Source organism: Mytilus californianus, unplaced genomic scaffold (genome assembly GCF_021869535.1).
Source record: "Mytilus californianus isolate M0D057914Y unplaced genomic scaffold, xbMytCali1.0.p SCAF_10, whole genome shotgun sequence".
Lineage (NCBI taxonomy): Eukaryota > Metazoa > Mollusca > Bivalvia > Mytilida > Mytilidae > Mytilus > Mytilus californianus.
The window spans coordinates 37,504,073-37,521,357 of record NW_026262582.1 but is presented as its reverse complement, the minus strand read 5'-3'; the positions used below and the strand labels follow the sequence as shown (position 1 = coordinate 37,521,357).

Genomic DNA, 17,285 nt, shown 5'->3' with positions numbered 1-17,285 from the left:
AGAGGGATCAATGGCATGTATGAAACTCGGGAGAGGAAGGTGCTCTGAATACTTCACAATGAAACGATAAAGATTTGTACAATTTAAAATAATACTGTAGTTTGTTTCATTTTTTGTTGTTGTAGTATTATTTGTGAGAATGAATTGATTCATACGAAATATTCAATGTGTTTTAGTTACAAATAACGATAAAGAAATTTAAATGGGAAACATGTATATTACGATCTTGTTTTGCCGTTAATCTAGAATACATTTCTCTTTGTTTTGCTGTCCTCTGTAAATTTGAACAATTACCTTGCTACTGTCAGATATATTTTTGTTCCGTTTAGGACTTGTACATAAACATTATTTCAAAAGAAATCACCATATGCTTTGTTAATACGTGATGCTAAACTGGATAATTGCTACTAAATAACAATGCTATATATTTACATTTTGACAACATCAATAACAGATAACATAACAAAGCTTTTAAAATACAACGTACAAATCATGAAACAATCTGACATCGGTAAATCTCCATTATTGTAGAAGCATGTTACGTAAGAGGTCAAGCATACCGTTTCTGCATGTTTCCGATAAAAGATATGTGTAGTTTGTTATTGTAAAAATTCATTTAATTGATAGTTGCTTCCATTGATCAAGTCAATTTGTATCATATTTCAGAGCCATTCACCATTTGACAAATTTCCATAAATATACTTGTTTTATGATATGTTCTCGTTCTCCGTTTTGATATCACTATAAAGAAAAAAAGACAATGTGTCATACTCCTTGTATTTAATTCTAAATGTTTAGTTTGTATTATTAGGAGCTGTTGAAAATAACATACATTTTATCCTATAAACAGATGACAATCAGATAACCGCGCCCTTGATGGCTCATATACTATAATTAATAAAAGTCAATCATGCCTCCATTATGATACAAATATGATTTAATTTCTTTTTTTCAATGAAAAACGTAAATATTGCACCCTGAATATCGAAAATAATGCGAAATATGCACTTCTCAATTAAATCATGTCATCTTGAATGTCGTTTAAAAAAGATCTAATGTATAATTGATTTCACCTTTTTTCATGGATGACACATTATGATAGATTTAAAAACGTTATCAAAATATCAAAGAAGTTTTTATTTATCTAATTTATGAATTGAAAAAACTTGATTTAGATTTTTAAAGAATTTCCTTTGAGTATATATAGAAATAGTATTCAAGATAAATTTTATATGAGTATACCATACAGTTAGAGATATGTGTTTTCTTTCCCGATTGTGACATTTTGAATGACTCTAACTTCGAATGGTGGATGAAGCATAATTAATATGAGACGAACCCAGGCTCGCTCCTTTCTTAACCTAGATATGTATTTTTATATGAGTAAGATATTTGAACAAGAGTAAAACGACGTTTGTTGGGGTACGTCAATTTGTTGATTGCTGTTTCAAAAATGATAAAAATGGATTAGATGCGTTTTGTTGATCCCTGTTTGAATTATCAAACAATAGATAGAAAGAAATTGAAAAATTTTGAATTGACAAAATCCTCCTATGGTAATAAGGATGTAAAGAGTTAATTTTCAACTTCAATTACAAACACAGACAAAGAAAACAAATGATTCATAAAGTATTCAAAGCCTTTTGATGTACAAGTGATTGAAAGCTGTTTTACATAATCAAGACATAAACACACTCATTATAAAATGATCAAAAGAAAGAAACGCGCTTGCGATGTTTGCACCTCAAGCCATAAAACAATGACACAATATATTCATCTGACGGTTTCGTTATATATACGCTGGAAAACATTTAAAAAGCTATCAATAATAACATTGTTTTTACTTGTAAATTTGATATACGATTTTATATCAAAAATATATTTGTAAAATGTATGCTATGCACCGATAAACGTATTATGATTAAATAGAGTATAGGTGCACATCACATGGGTTCATGTGCAAGTAGATTAATATTTTGATCAAATGTTTTTTTTTTTCTGTTCAAAAAAAAGAAACAGAAATGCTCTAAAGGCAATTCATCGAAATTTTGTATAAAACGAATATTTCTTCCTACCTAAGCTCCCTCATTAAAATGTTGTCAATCAATTTGTATAGTCAGATATCGGAAGTTATATTATCCTGTCAGAAAGAAAATTACCTACGGGCCTGGGTTGAAGTTCACAATGTAACAATGAGAACGTATATAATCGTCTTTCATAGTTAATCTTGCATATAATTTCCCATGTGAACTGAAGTACTAGTATACAAATAATGAATAGGTCAATTATTGATGTATGTATTAGTTTATTAATTGAAGTAAGTTCCCATGTGTAAATATCGTGCATTATTATTATACAGTAAAATTATAACCAAAGTTTGTGGTAACTGATTTTTTATTTCTATCAATTACTTGTCATTTACACGGATTTGTCCTGAATTTGGCTTTTAACAGTGATTCATAACAATATAGAAACTAGTTTGCTATAAAACAGATGCCTTACCTTGTTCGCAACTTTAAAATCAAAAGACTTCACTAGATAAGGAATAAACACCTACGTTTATTTGCTTGCTTTTTTTATTTACAGATGAATAGTTCATAAATAGACAAAGGAGTCACATTCAGATTTATTTCTATGTTGTTCGTGAGAAATAAACAGATAAAACAACGATAATTCTAAGACGATAAACGTTAAATTAACCAAATTCAATCCAAAACTGTTTAACGCAGTACAAAAACCATTGTATAACGTGTAGACGTATCGATATGAATTTGACTATATACCTGAACTATATTTGGCGGCAGAAAAAAGAACTTTTTAGAAAAAGAGAAGAGAAAGGTATCAAAAGAACATTCAAATTCATAAGTCGAAAATAAACTTACAACCCCATGAAAAAAACGGAAAAGACCAAAAGAAAAAGATTAATTTGTTAATAGGCTATATCAAGTGATAAGACGTCACACAATAGCGGATAGGTAATCGACACATATCTAACCTTAAGGGTGTACTTAGGTGATCTAAGGTGAAATTAAATAAATCAAGAATTTAAAATTGATACTATAAGCTGGAAGAGTGTTAGTTAAGGATCAGAATAACCTAAAAATATTGATAAGTCACGGAGCTCCTTTTCGAGATATTTGATTTATAAAATATGGCGGGAAAAGGCTGACTCGGACTTTTACCTTATATTTGTATTGGTATTTTTGGGGTCTCAAATCATAAGAAAGAAAATCAAGAATCTGCTCAAATTTTGTCAAATGACTTTTTATGAGCTATTAAGTCTTATATTAAGAGATAAATAGGTGTTATGGGGCAAAATATGTTACCTTGTATCGTATGGAAAAAACACCTATGAGTACGAACATCAGACACTAATTCCAAAAGCTCACCTAAGGACATCCTTAAGACATCACCAAATTCGTAAGCAATCTGTCATGTAAATTTTCTAACCTTTAAACTTGACCGAGTGTGAAATTTTCAAATTGAAACGTTTTCCATGACAAAGGATAGACAAGACTGCTACCGGCATAAACATCACAGACATTGAAAATTCAAAACACACGAATAAGAACACGTAAAACTAAAACAAGAGCGACACGAACCTCTTTAAAACAACACTTTTGTAATCTCAGGTGCTTTGAAAAATGGTTGAAGTTCCTGCTTCACATGTGACCTTGGTCGAATTGCTTGTTTAATTACTAACCCGGTGATAAGTCTTATTCGTTGGGATACATTTGGGGAAGAGAGGAAGGGATAGTGGTTTCGACAATTGGAACATATCTGTTGCCATCTGGGAAACAGATATTCCATGACAGTCAACAAACTCGTGATAGCGTCTGTAAAATTTTCGAAGGGATGATTGCAACTTTACCACTTGGAACTCTAGGTTAGATAGCTTCCTTTTGGCAGTAATCCTCTTTCAATGCAAGCCCTGGAATGTTGTATCAACTATAAGATATACACTCAATTTCCAGGTGCTGCTAAAATAATGCTAGTCTATATAGTACTGGAAAGTTCCTTATTGTGATGCTGAAATCGTCTCTTTTGTCGTAAAAGAATTAGAGATAGGACATCAGCTTTATAGAGATAGGACATCAGCTTTATAGAGATAGGACATCAGCTTTATAGAGATAGGACATCAGCTTTATAGAGATAGGACATCAGCTTTATAGAGATAGGACATCAGCTTTATAGAGATAGGACATCAGCTTTATAGCGGAAAGTGAAGTTGAAGAATAATGCTAGCGTCATCTAATCTTGAATACATGCAATGCATTATTCTTGCAAAAATGTATCTCATTTCTGGTAATACTTTCAAAAAATATCTCTAAATTTTGATCAATCAGAAATAGATTTTGTATGTGACTGCCATATAAGTGACTGTATCAGCAAGAAAAGGGGAACGTTTTGGGGTGGCATATTTGTCAACGAGAGACAAGTTGGCAAATGGCAAACATATTGGTAAAAGATCAGCTTTCAAGAAAATATGAGGTCAATGAGCTATACATTTCCTGTTATACATATTCTACCTTTTTAGCTGGGATTAATTCGGAGTCCATCGTCTTTGTATCATGTCTATTTAACTATTATCAGACTTGAATGCAGATTACTCCCTGCCTGATCAAGTTTAACATTGAACCAAGTTTATTTGTGATTTATCAACATATTTCGACTCTAGATTGCCACAAGACAACGAAAAACTTTAGACACATTGTGACCTTGACCTCTAACCCTGAAATACAAGTTACACATTTTTAATACACATCTGTGCATAATCTGTGTGCTTCTGAACAGATTTCTATTCTTTGAGAGTTTTCAAACGTATACCTCGGATTTCCTGTTTTCCTTTATAATGGGGGTATTAAAAACTGATGAACGAAGGTGGGAGAAATGTGTACTAAAACATGTTTGCATACCGCCATCTTATTTAACTGCCTTTCTATTCTACTTAACTCTAACTTAATATTAAAAAAGATGTGGTATGCTTGCCAATGAGACAACTCTCCACAAGAGACCAAATTTAAATGACACAGAAATTAACAACTATAGGTCACCGTACGGCCTTTAACAATGAGCAAAGCCGTTACCGCATAGTCAGCTATAAAAGGCTGTTTTTCATCTTAATTTCATTACGTCGTTATTTTATTCTTAAAAGTATTCCCATTTTGTAATCCCTAGTTCTGTTGTAGCCTACAATGCTTAATAAAGCAGGGTTGATATTCATATTTTCCGCTTGAAGTTAAACAGACATCTATAGTCATTATCATTATTGTTGAAGAGATGTCCTTCGTGTGTGGATATATTGCACGCTTATTTGTATGTGTAAAAGAACCCTTAATTATTTCAAATACAAAACCTGTGCATCGCCAGTATAAAATAGAAAGTAAAATATTTTGCTCTAATCATTACGGTTGATATGTAACCGTTTATTTTTATCAATCTCAACGTGCGTGTTGGAAAAGTTTAAATTTATAAATAAAAAATAGTCATTACAAACACTGTAAATACGGATAATATCAACCCTAGATCTGCCAACGTACTTATTTCAAATTTGACAAGTTGATTAGCTATTGTCACCCTACATGAAATCAAATGTTTTGTTAAGGAATCCTATGCAAACGTTACCTCAGAAAATGTCCGTTATGATTTCATAAAAGAGCTATTTCTGAATAGTACAATATTTGAAAAGAAAAAGATAAGCAATAGAAAAATCTTTTTCGATGTTTATAGTAGATTATGAAAAGAAATGCAACGAACTCATAAGTATCAAGAACAGTGGAGCGGTAAAACCGAAATGAAATTAAGATGCTATCTGTAGGCCAAGAAACTACGGTATAACGAATCTTAAAATTAAACAAATAGCATCTTTTATAATCATTTGTATATGTCCCTAAATACTGTCTGGGACATTAAGCATTTGAAATGCAAAGATAAATTTAATATGTTAATACTAATTACAGACTTTATGTTTATTGTAGTTTTCAAGAATGCCATTTCTGCATAACATCAGCTTTATTCTATTTTTAATTGAAATAAATGCCGAAGGTGAGTAAAATAATTATACAGCTGTCAGTGGTCAATATATTTTCAAAACGAGTTTTACGGTCACAATTTACGAAATTTCTTACCATAGATAGATTATTTAAAAAGTATCAACAGACAGTTGGTAATAGTTAACGAAAACAAAATCAGTCAAGGGCGACGAAAAGTTGAAAATACAATAAACTAAGACAAACTAACTTCGTCATAATTTGAAGATGAAATCTCGCACTCCGAAGTGTTTATCACTTTTATGCTTCAAGTCTCTAGTTTCCAGTAACAACACTATTTTTACCCATATAAACATATTTTTTAAAAAAGCCTATTATCATAGTCTCTATCTGAAAAGAATAACATGATTATATAATTGCATAGATTGATTATAACCGTATTTTTCTGTGGCACAAATGGTCTGTTTCGATCAACTCAGTCATGATGTTGATCATTGAGTTTCCCCTTTATTGTCAACATTGCCTTTTGTAGACGAAACGCGCTTCTGGCGCAAATACTTAATCTCAATCCTGGTATCTATGAATAGTTTATTTGCAAATATAAAGAATTGTAAAAAAAAAGGAATCAGCTAGGTGTTATGTCTTATTGTAAATGCTTTGAATGAAAGAAATTTTATTTATCATCTATTACTATCCCATTTGAATTGATTTCAATGATTTCAAGCTTATAATTTGAAACTACACTCATCAGCATTTTCAAATAAACTTACAAAGACGAACGTATATTATCAAACGTAAAAAGGCTAATGTGCTGTGGATTTTTATATTGTAGCTAATTTCTTATTACGTTAAAATGAGGAACTAAAACCTGAGGAACATCAATTCATTGTACCTCTATTGACGTTTGTCAATCGCAATATTTGGTAGTTATCTCGATCATTTCTTATCTCAAATATTCGACACAATTATTTTTGCTTGACACACCTTTTATCCACTGATTTATATACTAAAAGAATAACTATTTGTCATATTACAATCTAAAATGTATCACCAACCGGTAATCAATTGTGAATTTATGTGGTTATACTTACGCCTTTCCCTCAAATACTTTTTTTAGATAGAGGTTTGTTATGCACTTAACACAACAGTTTTTATTTACAAATGTTATACATCAACATTGTGTGGTTAAAACCACTAACATTGTATATTTTATCTTAAGATAAAAAAAAATATGTAAACATTGTAAAGGTATTTTAATCTTTTATGTTTGATCAATGTCATGCTGGATTTTTATATAACACAATAACACAAAAACGTATAAATCTAGTGTATACAAAAATAAGATTAGAAGAACTCTATATAAGTAACATATATTTGTAATTATATATTAAAGTAAAATTATTTAAATCAAACTTCATTTAAAGTATACGTCAATTATACAGCAAACCAACATCACACTAACACCTATACTGGATTGACTGATGCAGGATATATATTTTGCACTTATATTTTCACATACAAGCACTTTTTTTATAAAGTCACGAATGCATTATCCTAATTTTGAAAAAAAGCAAACATGATGTAGATATAGATATCAGAGCAATGTTCTATTTAATTTATATTATACATAACAAGGAGGTGCAATTATTGACGTTTTTCATCTTTCAAGTTACTATAAAATTATTTCAACGACTTCACATCTCTCATCTACAATACATATATTTGCAATTAACAATCTATTATTCATTAGTTGTTTGATAAATTAAGGTCATTTGACTATAAGTCATAGCATTTAGTTATTGTTGGGAAAATAATGTAACTTACCTTTACAGATTAAGTGCATTGAAACATCATAATGAAATAATGTTTTGGGTAGACATGATGACGTAATGAATTATAACACATGCTATATGTTCCATGACCAAATTAAAACCCTGTATATCCTTTGAGATTTTCAAATTATTTTGATGTTTTACTTGAATAATTTCTTTACAATAAGTAAATATTAAGAAATAATGTTTGGCGGCAAAGAGTGATAAACTGGTGTAAGTCTTATGATATAATGTGTTAACGTCAATGTGACAACAACTCTCAATACATAAAGTATGACCTGAGTATCGGAAATAAAAAAATAGAACGTTTGATTCATCCAAACTAGTTAAAACCCGTAAAGATACTATTTTGAAAGGACACACACAGTCATTAGCTTTTTAGTCAGGAATATGACAGTTGTTGTCCAATCGTTTGATGTGTTTGAGCTTTTGATGTTTCCATTCCGTTTTGAATTTTCATCAGAGTTCAGTATTTTGGGGATTTTACTTTCAACATATATTTATAGTTTTTCTTTCAGAATAAATAAGAGACAATTTCCTTTTTTCTGAAGTATGTCTTCCCATGAACTGTTTTTATTTAAATAGAATTGAGACAATAGCTATCGTGTTTGCTTAAATATCACAAGTATATGAAAGCTAGTGCAGACTCATGTATATGCTAAAATACGAGCACTTTAAACATAAAACGGTTATAAATTTCCTTTTCAATTTCAATGATATCTACATTGATAACACTGTGAGAAAAATCATAGTTTGACCTTAAACGAACATCGAAGGCCAGAATATCAATTCAATTTATTTGTAATCAAATTTAATGGGGAAATGTTCATATCATGAAACGTTCAATTCACTATCATTATTAACATTTAAATTGATCCTTTTCAGTTTCATTAAAAATGACAAAAGATACAATTTCGTTTGGTAATTATATAGTTTTGACCTGCACAGTCCATGGAATACAAACAATCGACATCACAACAACAAGACAGTGGTCCATGGGGGATGATGACAAGCTGTTATGTTACAATGGTCGAATAAATAATCTCAGGAAATATAAAGAAAAAGTACTTCCAAGATATGAGTTTAGTCTTACAATATTCAATGTAACAGAATCAGATCTCAACGTAGTTTATCAATGTCGTTATGGATTTGATGCAGCAAGTAAACTAATTGAAGCAGATGAATACAAATTGTTTTGTAAGTATTGGGTCTTATATGCTGTGAATTCCTTTATTTTTGTGGGTACCAGTTTTCGTGGATTAAGGAAAACTTGCATGTTCGTGAATATTTGATTTCGTGGTTTTGCGAAAGTTTGCCTACAAGCCTATAGAAAATTTGTCATTCTTTGAACATTTAATTTCGTTGGTCATCTTATCACACGAAATCCACGAAAATTGGTATCCAACGAATAGTAATGAATCCACAGTAATAGAAATAACGAAAATGGATAAGCTTTATTATATGTTTCGTGAATAATGAAATATAGTTTACTGAGGGGATATAATCTAATAGAAGTCAAAGTGCAAAACAAATTACAATGGAAGATGAAATCATGAAATCATAAAATTTGTTGAACGATAAGATGTTTATGAATTAGATGTTAAACTAATCGCCTGATTAAACAGATTGTAACATGCAATAGCAAGATACCGGTGTTCAAAGGTCATATATCGATTGAGAGAAAACAAATCCGTGTTACAAACAAAAACATAGGGAAACGCATCAACTATAACAGGAAAACAAACGAAAAACAGGAACACTGAAGTGGGAAAAAAACACTGAGAAAAACCCGCTAACATACATAGAAACAAACTAAATTATCATGGTCTGCGTACGAAACGATTAAAATGCCGCTACACCCAACCTTTCTTCTTTTACAGTTCGTACAAATTTCTCAATGTGTATTTCTTAACCTGATATGTTCTTGTAAACCGATAGATGAAGAAATTTGAACATCGGTAAACTACAGTTGCGTACACTTTTTACTGCAATGTCAGGTATAGCATGTGCAGGCTTATGTTATAAGTTTACTTTCTTTAAAACAAAACTAACAATGCACATTGAATTGTGGGCAATAGGTTAAAATAATTACATTTATTTAATGAGCACTACTGAAGTGTGTATGTGTAATACCAATAAATATTTATGTATGGCATATATGTTGATTTTCAAAATTAAACTATCAGCTATTGTTCTGTTTTTTCAGTGTCATTAAAAATGAGGAAAGATTCCATTATGTTTGGAGGATATATCATATTGACATGCACAGTAAATGGATTAAGCACAGTAGATAGAGACGTTACAAGACAATGGTCAATGGGAAATCATGACGAACTATTGAGCTACAATGGCCGAATAAACAATCACAGAAAGTACGAAGAAACAATTTTACAAGGGAATGAGTTCAGTCTTAAAATAATCAATGTTACAGAGAAGGATGTAAATATAACTTACCGATGCCGATACGGTTTCGATACAGCCACATACTTCATCGAAATAAACGAAAGTGTAAGTCTTCAAAAAAGAGTCCCAAGTTATCATTCATTTAATATATCATCTCATAGTGCAGCAGGTCAAACAGAAGAAGGGAATTTCAAAGTTAATCATGTTAATGATACAATCAAATATGATAAAGGTAAGCTAAGTATTATAATGAATACATTTCCAACATTAAATTGGATGTATAGATAAAACTATCATGACTATCTTGTGAAGATATTGATAAATTTATGATCGTGAGTTTTTGTTTGTGTGTTTTTCAAAAAGTAATGAAACAGAGACCATAAAATATCGTTTTTTGAAATTGAAAACAGTCATTTTTTTGTGTTAAAGACTTTTGTATTACTTTTAAGGCAAAAGAGCAAATAGGGATTGATAAAGCCGAACAACGTTGATTGCCTTTACAATATATCTTAAGACTATGTCATTATAATAGGCGCTCTAATAGGCTGTTTTTAATATTATAGTTCTTGACAACTCTATTTATCTGTCTATTGTGTTTTATTTAATTGATGTATCGAATTGAAATTGTTCTATACTTTTGTATATTGTCACAATCATGAACATGAAGCAAACATATTTTTCACCAGCAGCAAATAGATTAAATTGATTGGAAGGATTAATTGTTAAATAACAATCCTATGATTATTAGTCAACAACTGTAATCACTCCTATGTTAACGCACTTCATGTGTAGAATCCTAATACGTGGTAAGAAGACAAATCTTCTGTAGACATAATGACGTGGATATTAGCAACTATAAGTCACCATTCGACAATGCGCAGAACCAGAACATTTTAATAAACTATGAAATGTCACAACATGACAAAATGTTAAATTCAAACGAGAAAAAGAACGGTTTGATTTGTGTAAAAAGCAATAAACTAAACATCAATATAATAGACAGCAGCCAACAACTACCACGTAGTGATAGGCACATGACCCTTGACTCATTGACTGATATTCATAAGGTGCAAAACTATAAACATGTTCTTGTCTGCTGAACCCTTCCCCTAAAGAGAGACATTGTGTACGACTCATCATATAACCAGATTGTAAAATTTTCCACCGGACAGAACGGACGTCGACGGATAAAACGGAATCCGAACGGACATGAAACGGATATGGACGGACGTCTAACGGATATGAACGTCAAAAGTCAAAAATCTATTGAAAGAAAACAAATCCGGGTTACAAACTAAAACCGAAGGAAACACATCACCTATAAAAGTAAAACAATGAAACAAACGACAATGCAACATACATAGAAACGAACTTTTAGATAACAACTGCCACTCGATAAATTCAACCACAATTTTCATTTCTCACAATTGTATAGATATTTTAGAATATTTATTCTAAATGTACATGTACTATCTTTAGGTTAATAAGCCAATGTCTGACCAATGCTTAACAGATGATCAACTAAATCAGTGGTTTTTTTTTCTAAATGCCTTAAAATATTATTTGGCACATCTACATTGAAATGTTAATGAAAATCATGGCCAATTAAATTTGAAATAAAAGTGATTCAAATGCACTTGTAACATTTAGGTGAAGTAAACATCAATATCAAAACTGCTTTGATTTGTATGAGGTTGTCTACTTTTACAAATTAAAAAGTAATTGATGCTGATTGGTAGATTTTTGTTGTGACACCTACACAGTTATTTCATCCTTGATACTGATAGCTATAACTATGTATTGTTGATGGGGATTGTCAGTTTTCTTGCCGAAGGTCGGTGGTTCCTTGGGCACTCCATGGACTTAAACCAATAAAAACTGATCGCCGCTAAATACTTCAGTAGCCAAAAGCGCTGAACCGAAAATTGCTTCAAACACCAACAATTCATCATTCATCTTTACATTACAATGTATGTATATTTAAACTATTCAGGGAGTGTATGTATTGTTATTGCGAATTGCTAGAATTTCCATCTAAAAGAATAATGTAAGTAAATATAATTGCGAAAGATTCAATATATTTACAAGAACTACGTAGTTTTAGAGAATTTAATACCTTGACCAGGCATAAAAAAAACATTTCAGTGGCTAGCTTATAATAATTTTCACTTCCTTAGTCAATGCAAGATGCAGTATAAGCAATCAAGAAAACATATAAATGTTGAAATATTGAAATATTAAAAGTTTCGCTCCAAAACTCTCCCCTAAAAGCATGAATGACCTGTGTATTCTGTCCTTTAACATTTTTACACTTTTAAAATTTTGTGTTTTTCAACCTAATATCGACTGCATACAAATAGTTTCAACAAAGACCAGCTAAAAAGCTATCTTTTTGCAGATGGCATTATTTTGGGCAACTGCATGGTTGTTATAATTGGCTGTTTAATTAAAAAGAAGCGTAATTGCAGTAATCTGATTATGCCAAAAACATCCTTATCACTAAATAAAGAATTTTGTTTGGTTTAAGGTGAATAATAGTTGAATCACAGACAAAAATTTAGGTTTTCATGCATTTTTGTCATTTTCAAAGGAATTCTGGAAAATGGCGCTATTCATTAAAAATCCGACATTAATATTTCAAAGTGCTTTTGATAAGTTACAATTAACATCTGTTCTGACAGATTTCAATATGTCCATTCGAAATAGTATTATGCAGAAGACAGAATATGCAAAAATGCTGACATCTTGTAAAATTAAAAGTTGTCTGTCCTCGACCTTTCGTTGTGATTTGACGGAAACTGCACCATACGACTTTTTGACGACCAGGCAAAAAAGATAGTACAGATGTTGTGCTTTCGAATGGTATATGATTTAGCCGTATTTTAGGTGGGTGCATTAAAAATAAAATTTTATGGTTAATGTCACTCGTCTAATAGAAAAAAGTAAAATAGCAAATATACCGAAATCCAAGGACTATTCAAATAGGAATGTCCCTTATCAAATGGCAAAATCAAAAGCTCAAACACATCAAACGAATGTAAAAAGCTGTCAAATTTCTGTTGTTCTCAAAACAGTTTTGATTGACTACCTATTGAATAAAGTTTTAGATGATCCATAAATGGATAAGTTTACAAAGATATAATCGAAGTTTAAATGATTCTAGTATACATATAAAAAAAAACATAACCGTAAAAAATAAGAAGATCTTTTTCGTTTAAAGTAGGGTTTTTACGTGTACCGCTCAACACCCAAGCCACATCTTTGTATCTTTGAAATAATTAAGTAAAGGATTTATTCAATGTTATCAATAAAATCATTGTCTTAATATTTTACAAGTTGTATGATGACAAAAATACGTCGCTACAGATAAAGTCTCAGTAAACAGATTGTAAAATATAATATATGGCAAAAAGAACATTCCAGTCCCATTAAAGTTAAAATTTTGGCGTACATAGTGTGTAGATATTTTCATGTGAAACTTAAATATCTTATTAAATGACAGATTTTTATGTTTATATTACATTCATTAATATAATTTTCCTTTGGTAAAGCTCGGCAGTGTACATTGTATAGAATTCTAGATTTTTCAACACTATACTATCATCCAGATAACAGTAATTGCTTTGAACTTATCAAATGAATAGAAATAAGACGGATTATTCTTGAGTTAAATCATAAACTGTGATTCATAAAAAAATACACAGCAAATCTGCTTTTGAAGCGGCCAAATTAGTACACATAGTCATGCAAATAATACATGTATGTCGATTAACTTTATTGCCGATAAATGCAGATATTTGGTCATTAAAAAACGTTACTAATTTATTATATCTCACCTCACTTCCAGTGGAAAAGTTCAAATCAAAATACAAAACTCGAAAGTGAATCAAAGTGAATTCAAAAAAGGGACCTCAATCAAAACTGACAATATCTAACAAATTCTCACAAAATCGAACATTAAAGTTTAAAAAACAAACCCAACGAATCGAAAACAACCATTTGATTTTGATTTTGCCGTTTGATTAACATGATTAGGGACTTTTCGTTTTGAATTTTCTTCAGAGTTTTTTTGTGATTATATTTTCTGCTATATTCTTGACTTTGTATACTAGGCATTTTCCAATGAAAATGATGGTATAAACCTGGATTTATATCTAGTAGTTTAAAACATGCTATCCATTTGGTCTTGCATTCTGTCGAAATTTAAATTTTGGTATTGCCCAAGGTCATGTATTACTCTAACTCTGTAAACTTATTGTGGCTGAAGTGTAACGACGGACTGATACTTTATAGTAACAAAATAAACGTAAATTTAACGGTTAAACACTCCCTTACACGTCTTACCCCACCACATTCCTTATGTTCTTTAACCAAGCTAAGAGGTTAATGTCGCAGAGCTGTCCATGATTTTACCGTCTGTCATAATTGCTTTGCGTTCAATGTAGTACCTCAAATCCTTACTTGAGTTTTCACGTCTAAATTGTTAACACTGTGTTATCTCTATCTATATCGTTCCAGAAATTCCTAGAGTAATTCAACAACCGACTCTTCATTTCTCGATGCTATGACGATAAGCTCTATTGTCTGTAGGTATTTTATTCTTAATTTTCGTAATGAATCTACGAAGCAATATGTTCTTCTAAAAAGACTATCAAATCTTATTTTGTAATATTTACGAACGCCTAAATTATTTGGTTGTCCTTACGTAAAAATATATGTCACGAACATTTTCCTTTTTGGTTTTCTCGAAACAAAGTTCTACTTTGCTCGCTTATGATTTACCCGAATAAGCGATGCGACGTTTTTTTGACACATTTATACTTGTCATAAGCACACCACTTGGTTGTATAGGAGGTATTTATTGCTCAAATCTTACTTTTCTGTTCTTTCTTACTCTCCTGTTTTGCTACAGTTTGTTTTTGTTTATTCTTATTCTTTTCTACTGCTGGTTGTCCATTAAAATTTTCATATTTATGGCTTAATCACTTACCCATGTTACTATCAAAAAATTGTGAACATTTCTTTTGACTTTGTTACAAGAATGATAGAAGTTGGATGGTCATTATGGGATATCTGTTTCACAGATGACGACGGATATGTTCCACTTTTCGCAACAACAATCCTGTCCCCTTTTTCTCCGAATTTAACATAACCAATTACATTTATCACCGGGTTTGTAATTATATGAGAAACACGACGGATGCCACATCTGGAGCAGGATCTGCTTACCATTCCGGGACACCTACGATCACTCCCAGGTTTTGGTTAGGTTCGTGTTGCAGAGTCATTAGTTTTATATGTTTGGTTTTGTGTACTGTTGTTTGTCTGTTTGTCTTTTTCATATTTAGCCATGGCGTTGTCAGTTTATTTTCAACTAACGAGTTTGTTTGTCCCTTTTGGTGTATATCGTCTCGTTTTTATGCATGCGAAATTTGAACAATAAATTTGCTAATATGCTTGGTCTATATGCCATTTTGTGCTTCTTTGTTACATTTTTTTTTCATTTTGTAGTGATTAAGATTATAACACAATGTTGACTAATGTATTTTTGACATTTTTACCTATTATGTCTGTTTGTTTTATTCACGCATCGTTGTCAATATAATAGAATTTGATGCAACTGTCATACAAGTGAGAGGTTAAGCTAGCAAATCAAAAAAGGTTCAAACCACCATTTTCTACATAAGGAAATGCCTGTGCAAAGTCTGGAATATGAGAGTGGTGATCCATTCGTTAGATGTGTTTCATCTTTTGATATTGCCATTTGATTTGGACTTATATCTAGTAACTGACTATGATAGTCGGTTGAAAACAAAACTTTACGACAACAGAGATGATTTCAGCTTCCAAATTGTGAATTTTCATTTATAAACCAAGAGTTCTAAATAGTGAAGTTGAAATCATCACTTTGTTAATTTTACGGACGCTATCACAAGTTGGTTGACCGTTGTGGAGTGTCCGTTTCACAGATGATATCAGATATGTTCCTGCTGTCGTAACTACAATCCCGTCCCCTTTTCACGAATGTGACTTACCGAATTAGACTATTTACCGGCTTTGTAATAACACGAGCAACACGACGGGTGCCACGTGTGGAGCATGATCTGCTTACCCTTCCGGAGCACCTGAGATCACCTCAAGTTTTGGTGGGGTTCGTGTTGCTGTTGTAAACCTATTTGTGACATTTTAACTATTGTCTCTGTTTGTTTTGTTTACACATCGTTGTCAATATAATGCAATTTGATGCGACTATCATACAACATGTACAAGTGAGAGGTTTAGCTAGCTTTAAAACCAGGTTTAATCCACCATTTTCTACATAAGAAAATGTCTGTACCAAGTCAGGGATATGACAGTTGTTATCCATTCGTTTGATGTGTTTGGGCTTTTGATTTTGCCATTTGATTATAGGGACTTTCCGTTTTGAATTTTCCTCGGAGTTCAGTATTTTTGTGATTTTACTTTTTACATTGTCTGAAGGAAAGTTTTGGTTTTCAATGTTAGTTATAATTCCGATATCTGTGATGTGTTCATAATTGTTAAATTTATAGTTTCCGCAGGATTGCATACCTTTATTTTAGTATATTTTTAGTATAAAAATCTATACAAAATGCGTTTTAACTGAATACGGCAGTACTCTTTACAAGTTTATTATAATATATTTATTTTCTTCTTTCCAGGAAACATTAAAACAAAGGTCATCTTGTTATCTACATTGATTCCGTTAGCAACATGTATATTAGTTTTGGTAGGAGTTCTTGTTTTTGTGAAACGAAAACACATACTTAAAGGTAAAAAACATAACCTCCATAAATTATTTTTGTTGTGCTAGTATGTACCAAACGTAATCTTGTTTTAAGGCAGTGATATGTTTGGCAACATTAGTTAAACGAAATGAAGAGCTCGTCAATCCCTTTTAAGTATAAAACAATGCAATATATTGTTGCATCATCTGCGAAAATATTCTTTTTCCAAATACAGTCGAAAGTCATGTCAATATCAAAACATAATAAAATCAAAAAGTTCACTACAATTGCATTTTAAGAAATGTTCTTATCTC

General features: G+C 31.2%; 1 protein-coding gene across 1 annotated transcript in view; it reads left to right on the top strand.

The window, feature by feature from the left end:
- Positions 1-17,285, top strand: part of LOC127718053 (uncharacterized) — a 65,574-nt gene that overhangs the window by 403 nt on the left and 47,886 nt on the right. The window contains exons 2-5 of the mRNA XM_052223957.1: positions 5,979-6,045; positions 8,708-9,019; positions 10,029-10,457; positions 16,906-17,016. Of these exons, the coding sequence (XP_052079917.1) occupies positions 5,988-6,045; positions 8,708-9,019; positions 10,029-10,457; positions 16,906-17,016 (910 nt within the window). The 5' untranslated portion in view covers positions 5,979-5,987. The remainder of the gene's footprint in view (positions 1-5,978; positions 6,046-8,707; positions 9,020-10,028; positions 10,458-16,905; positions 17,017-17,285) is intronic.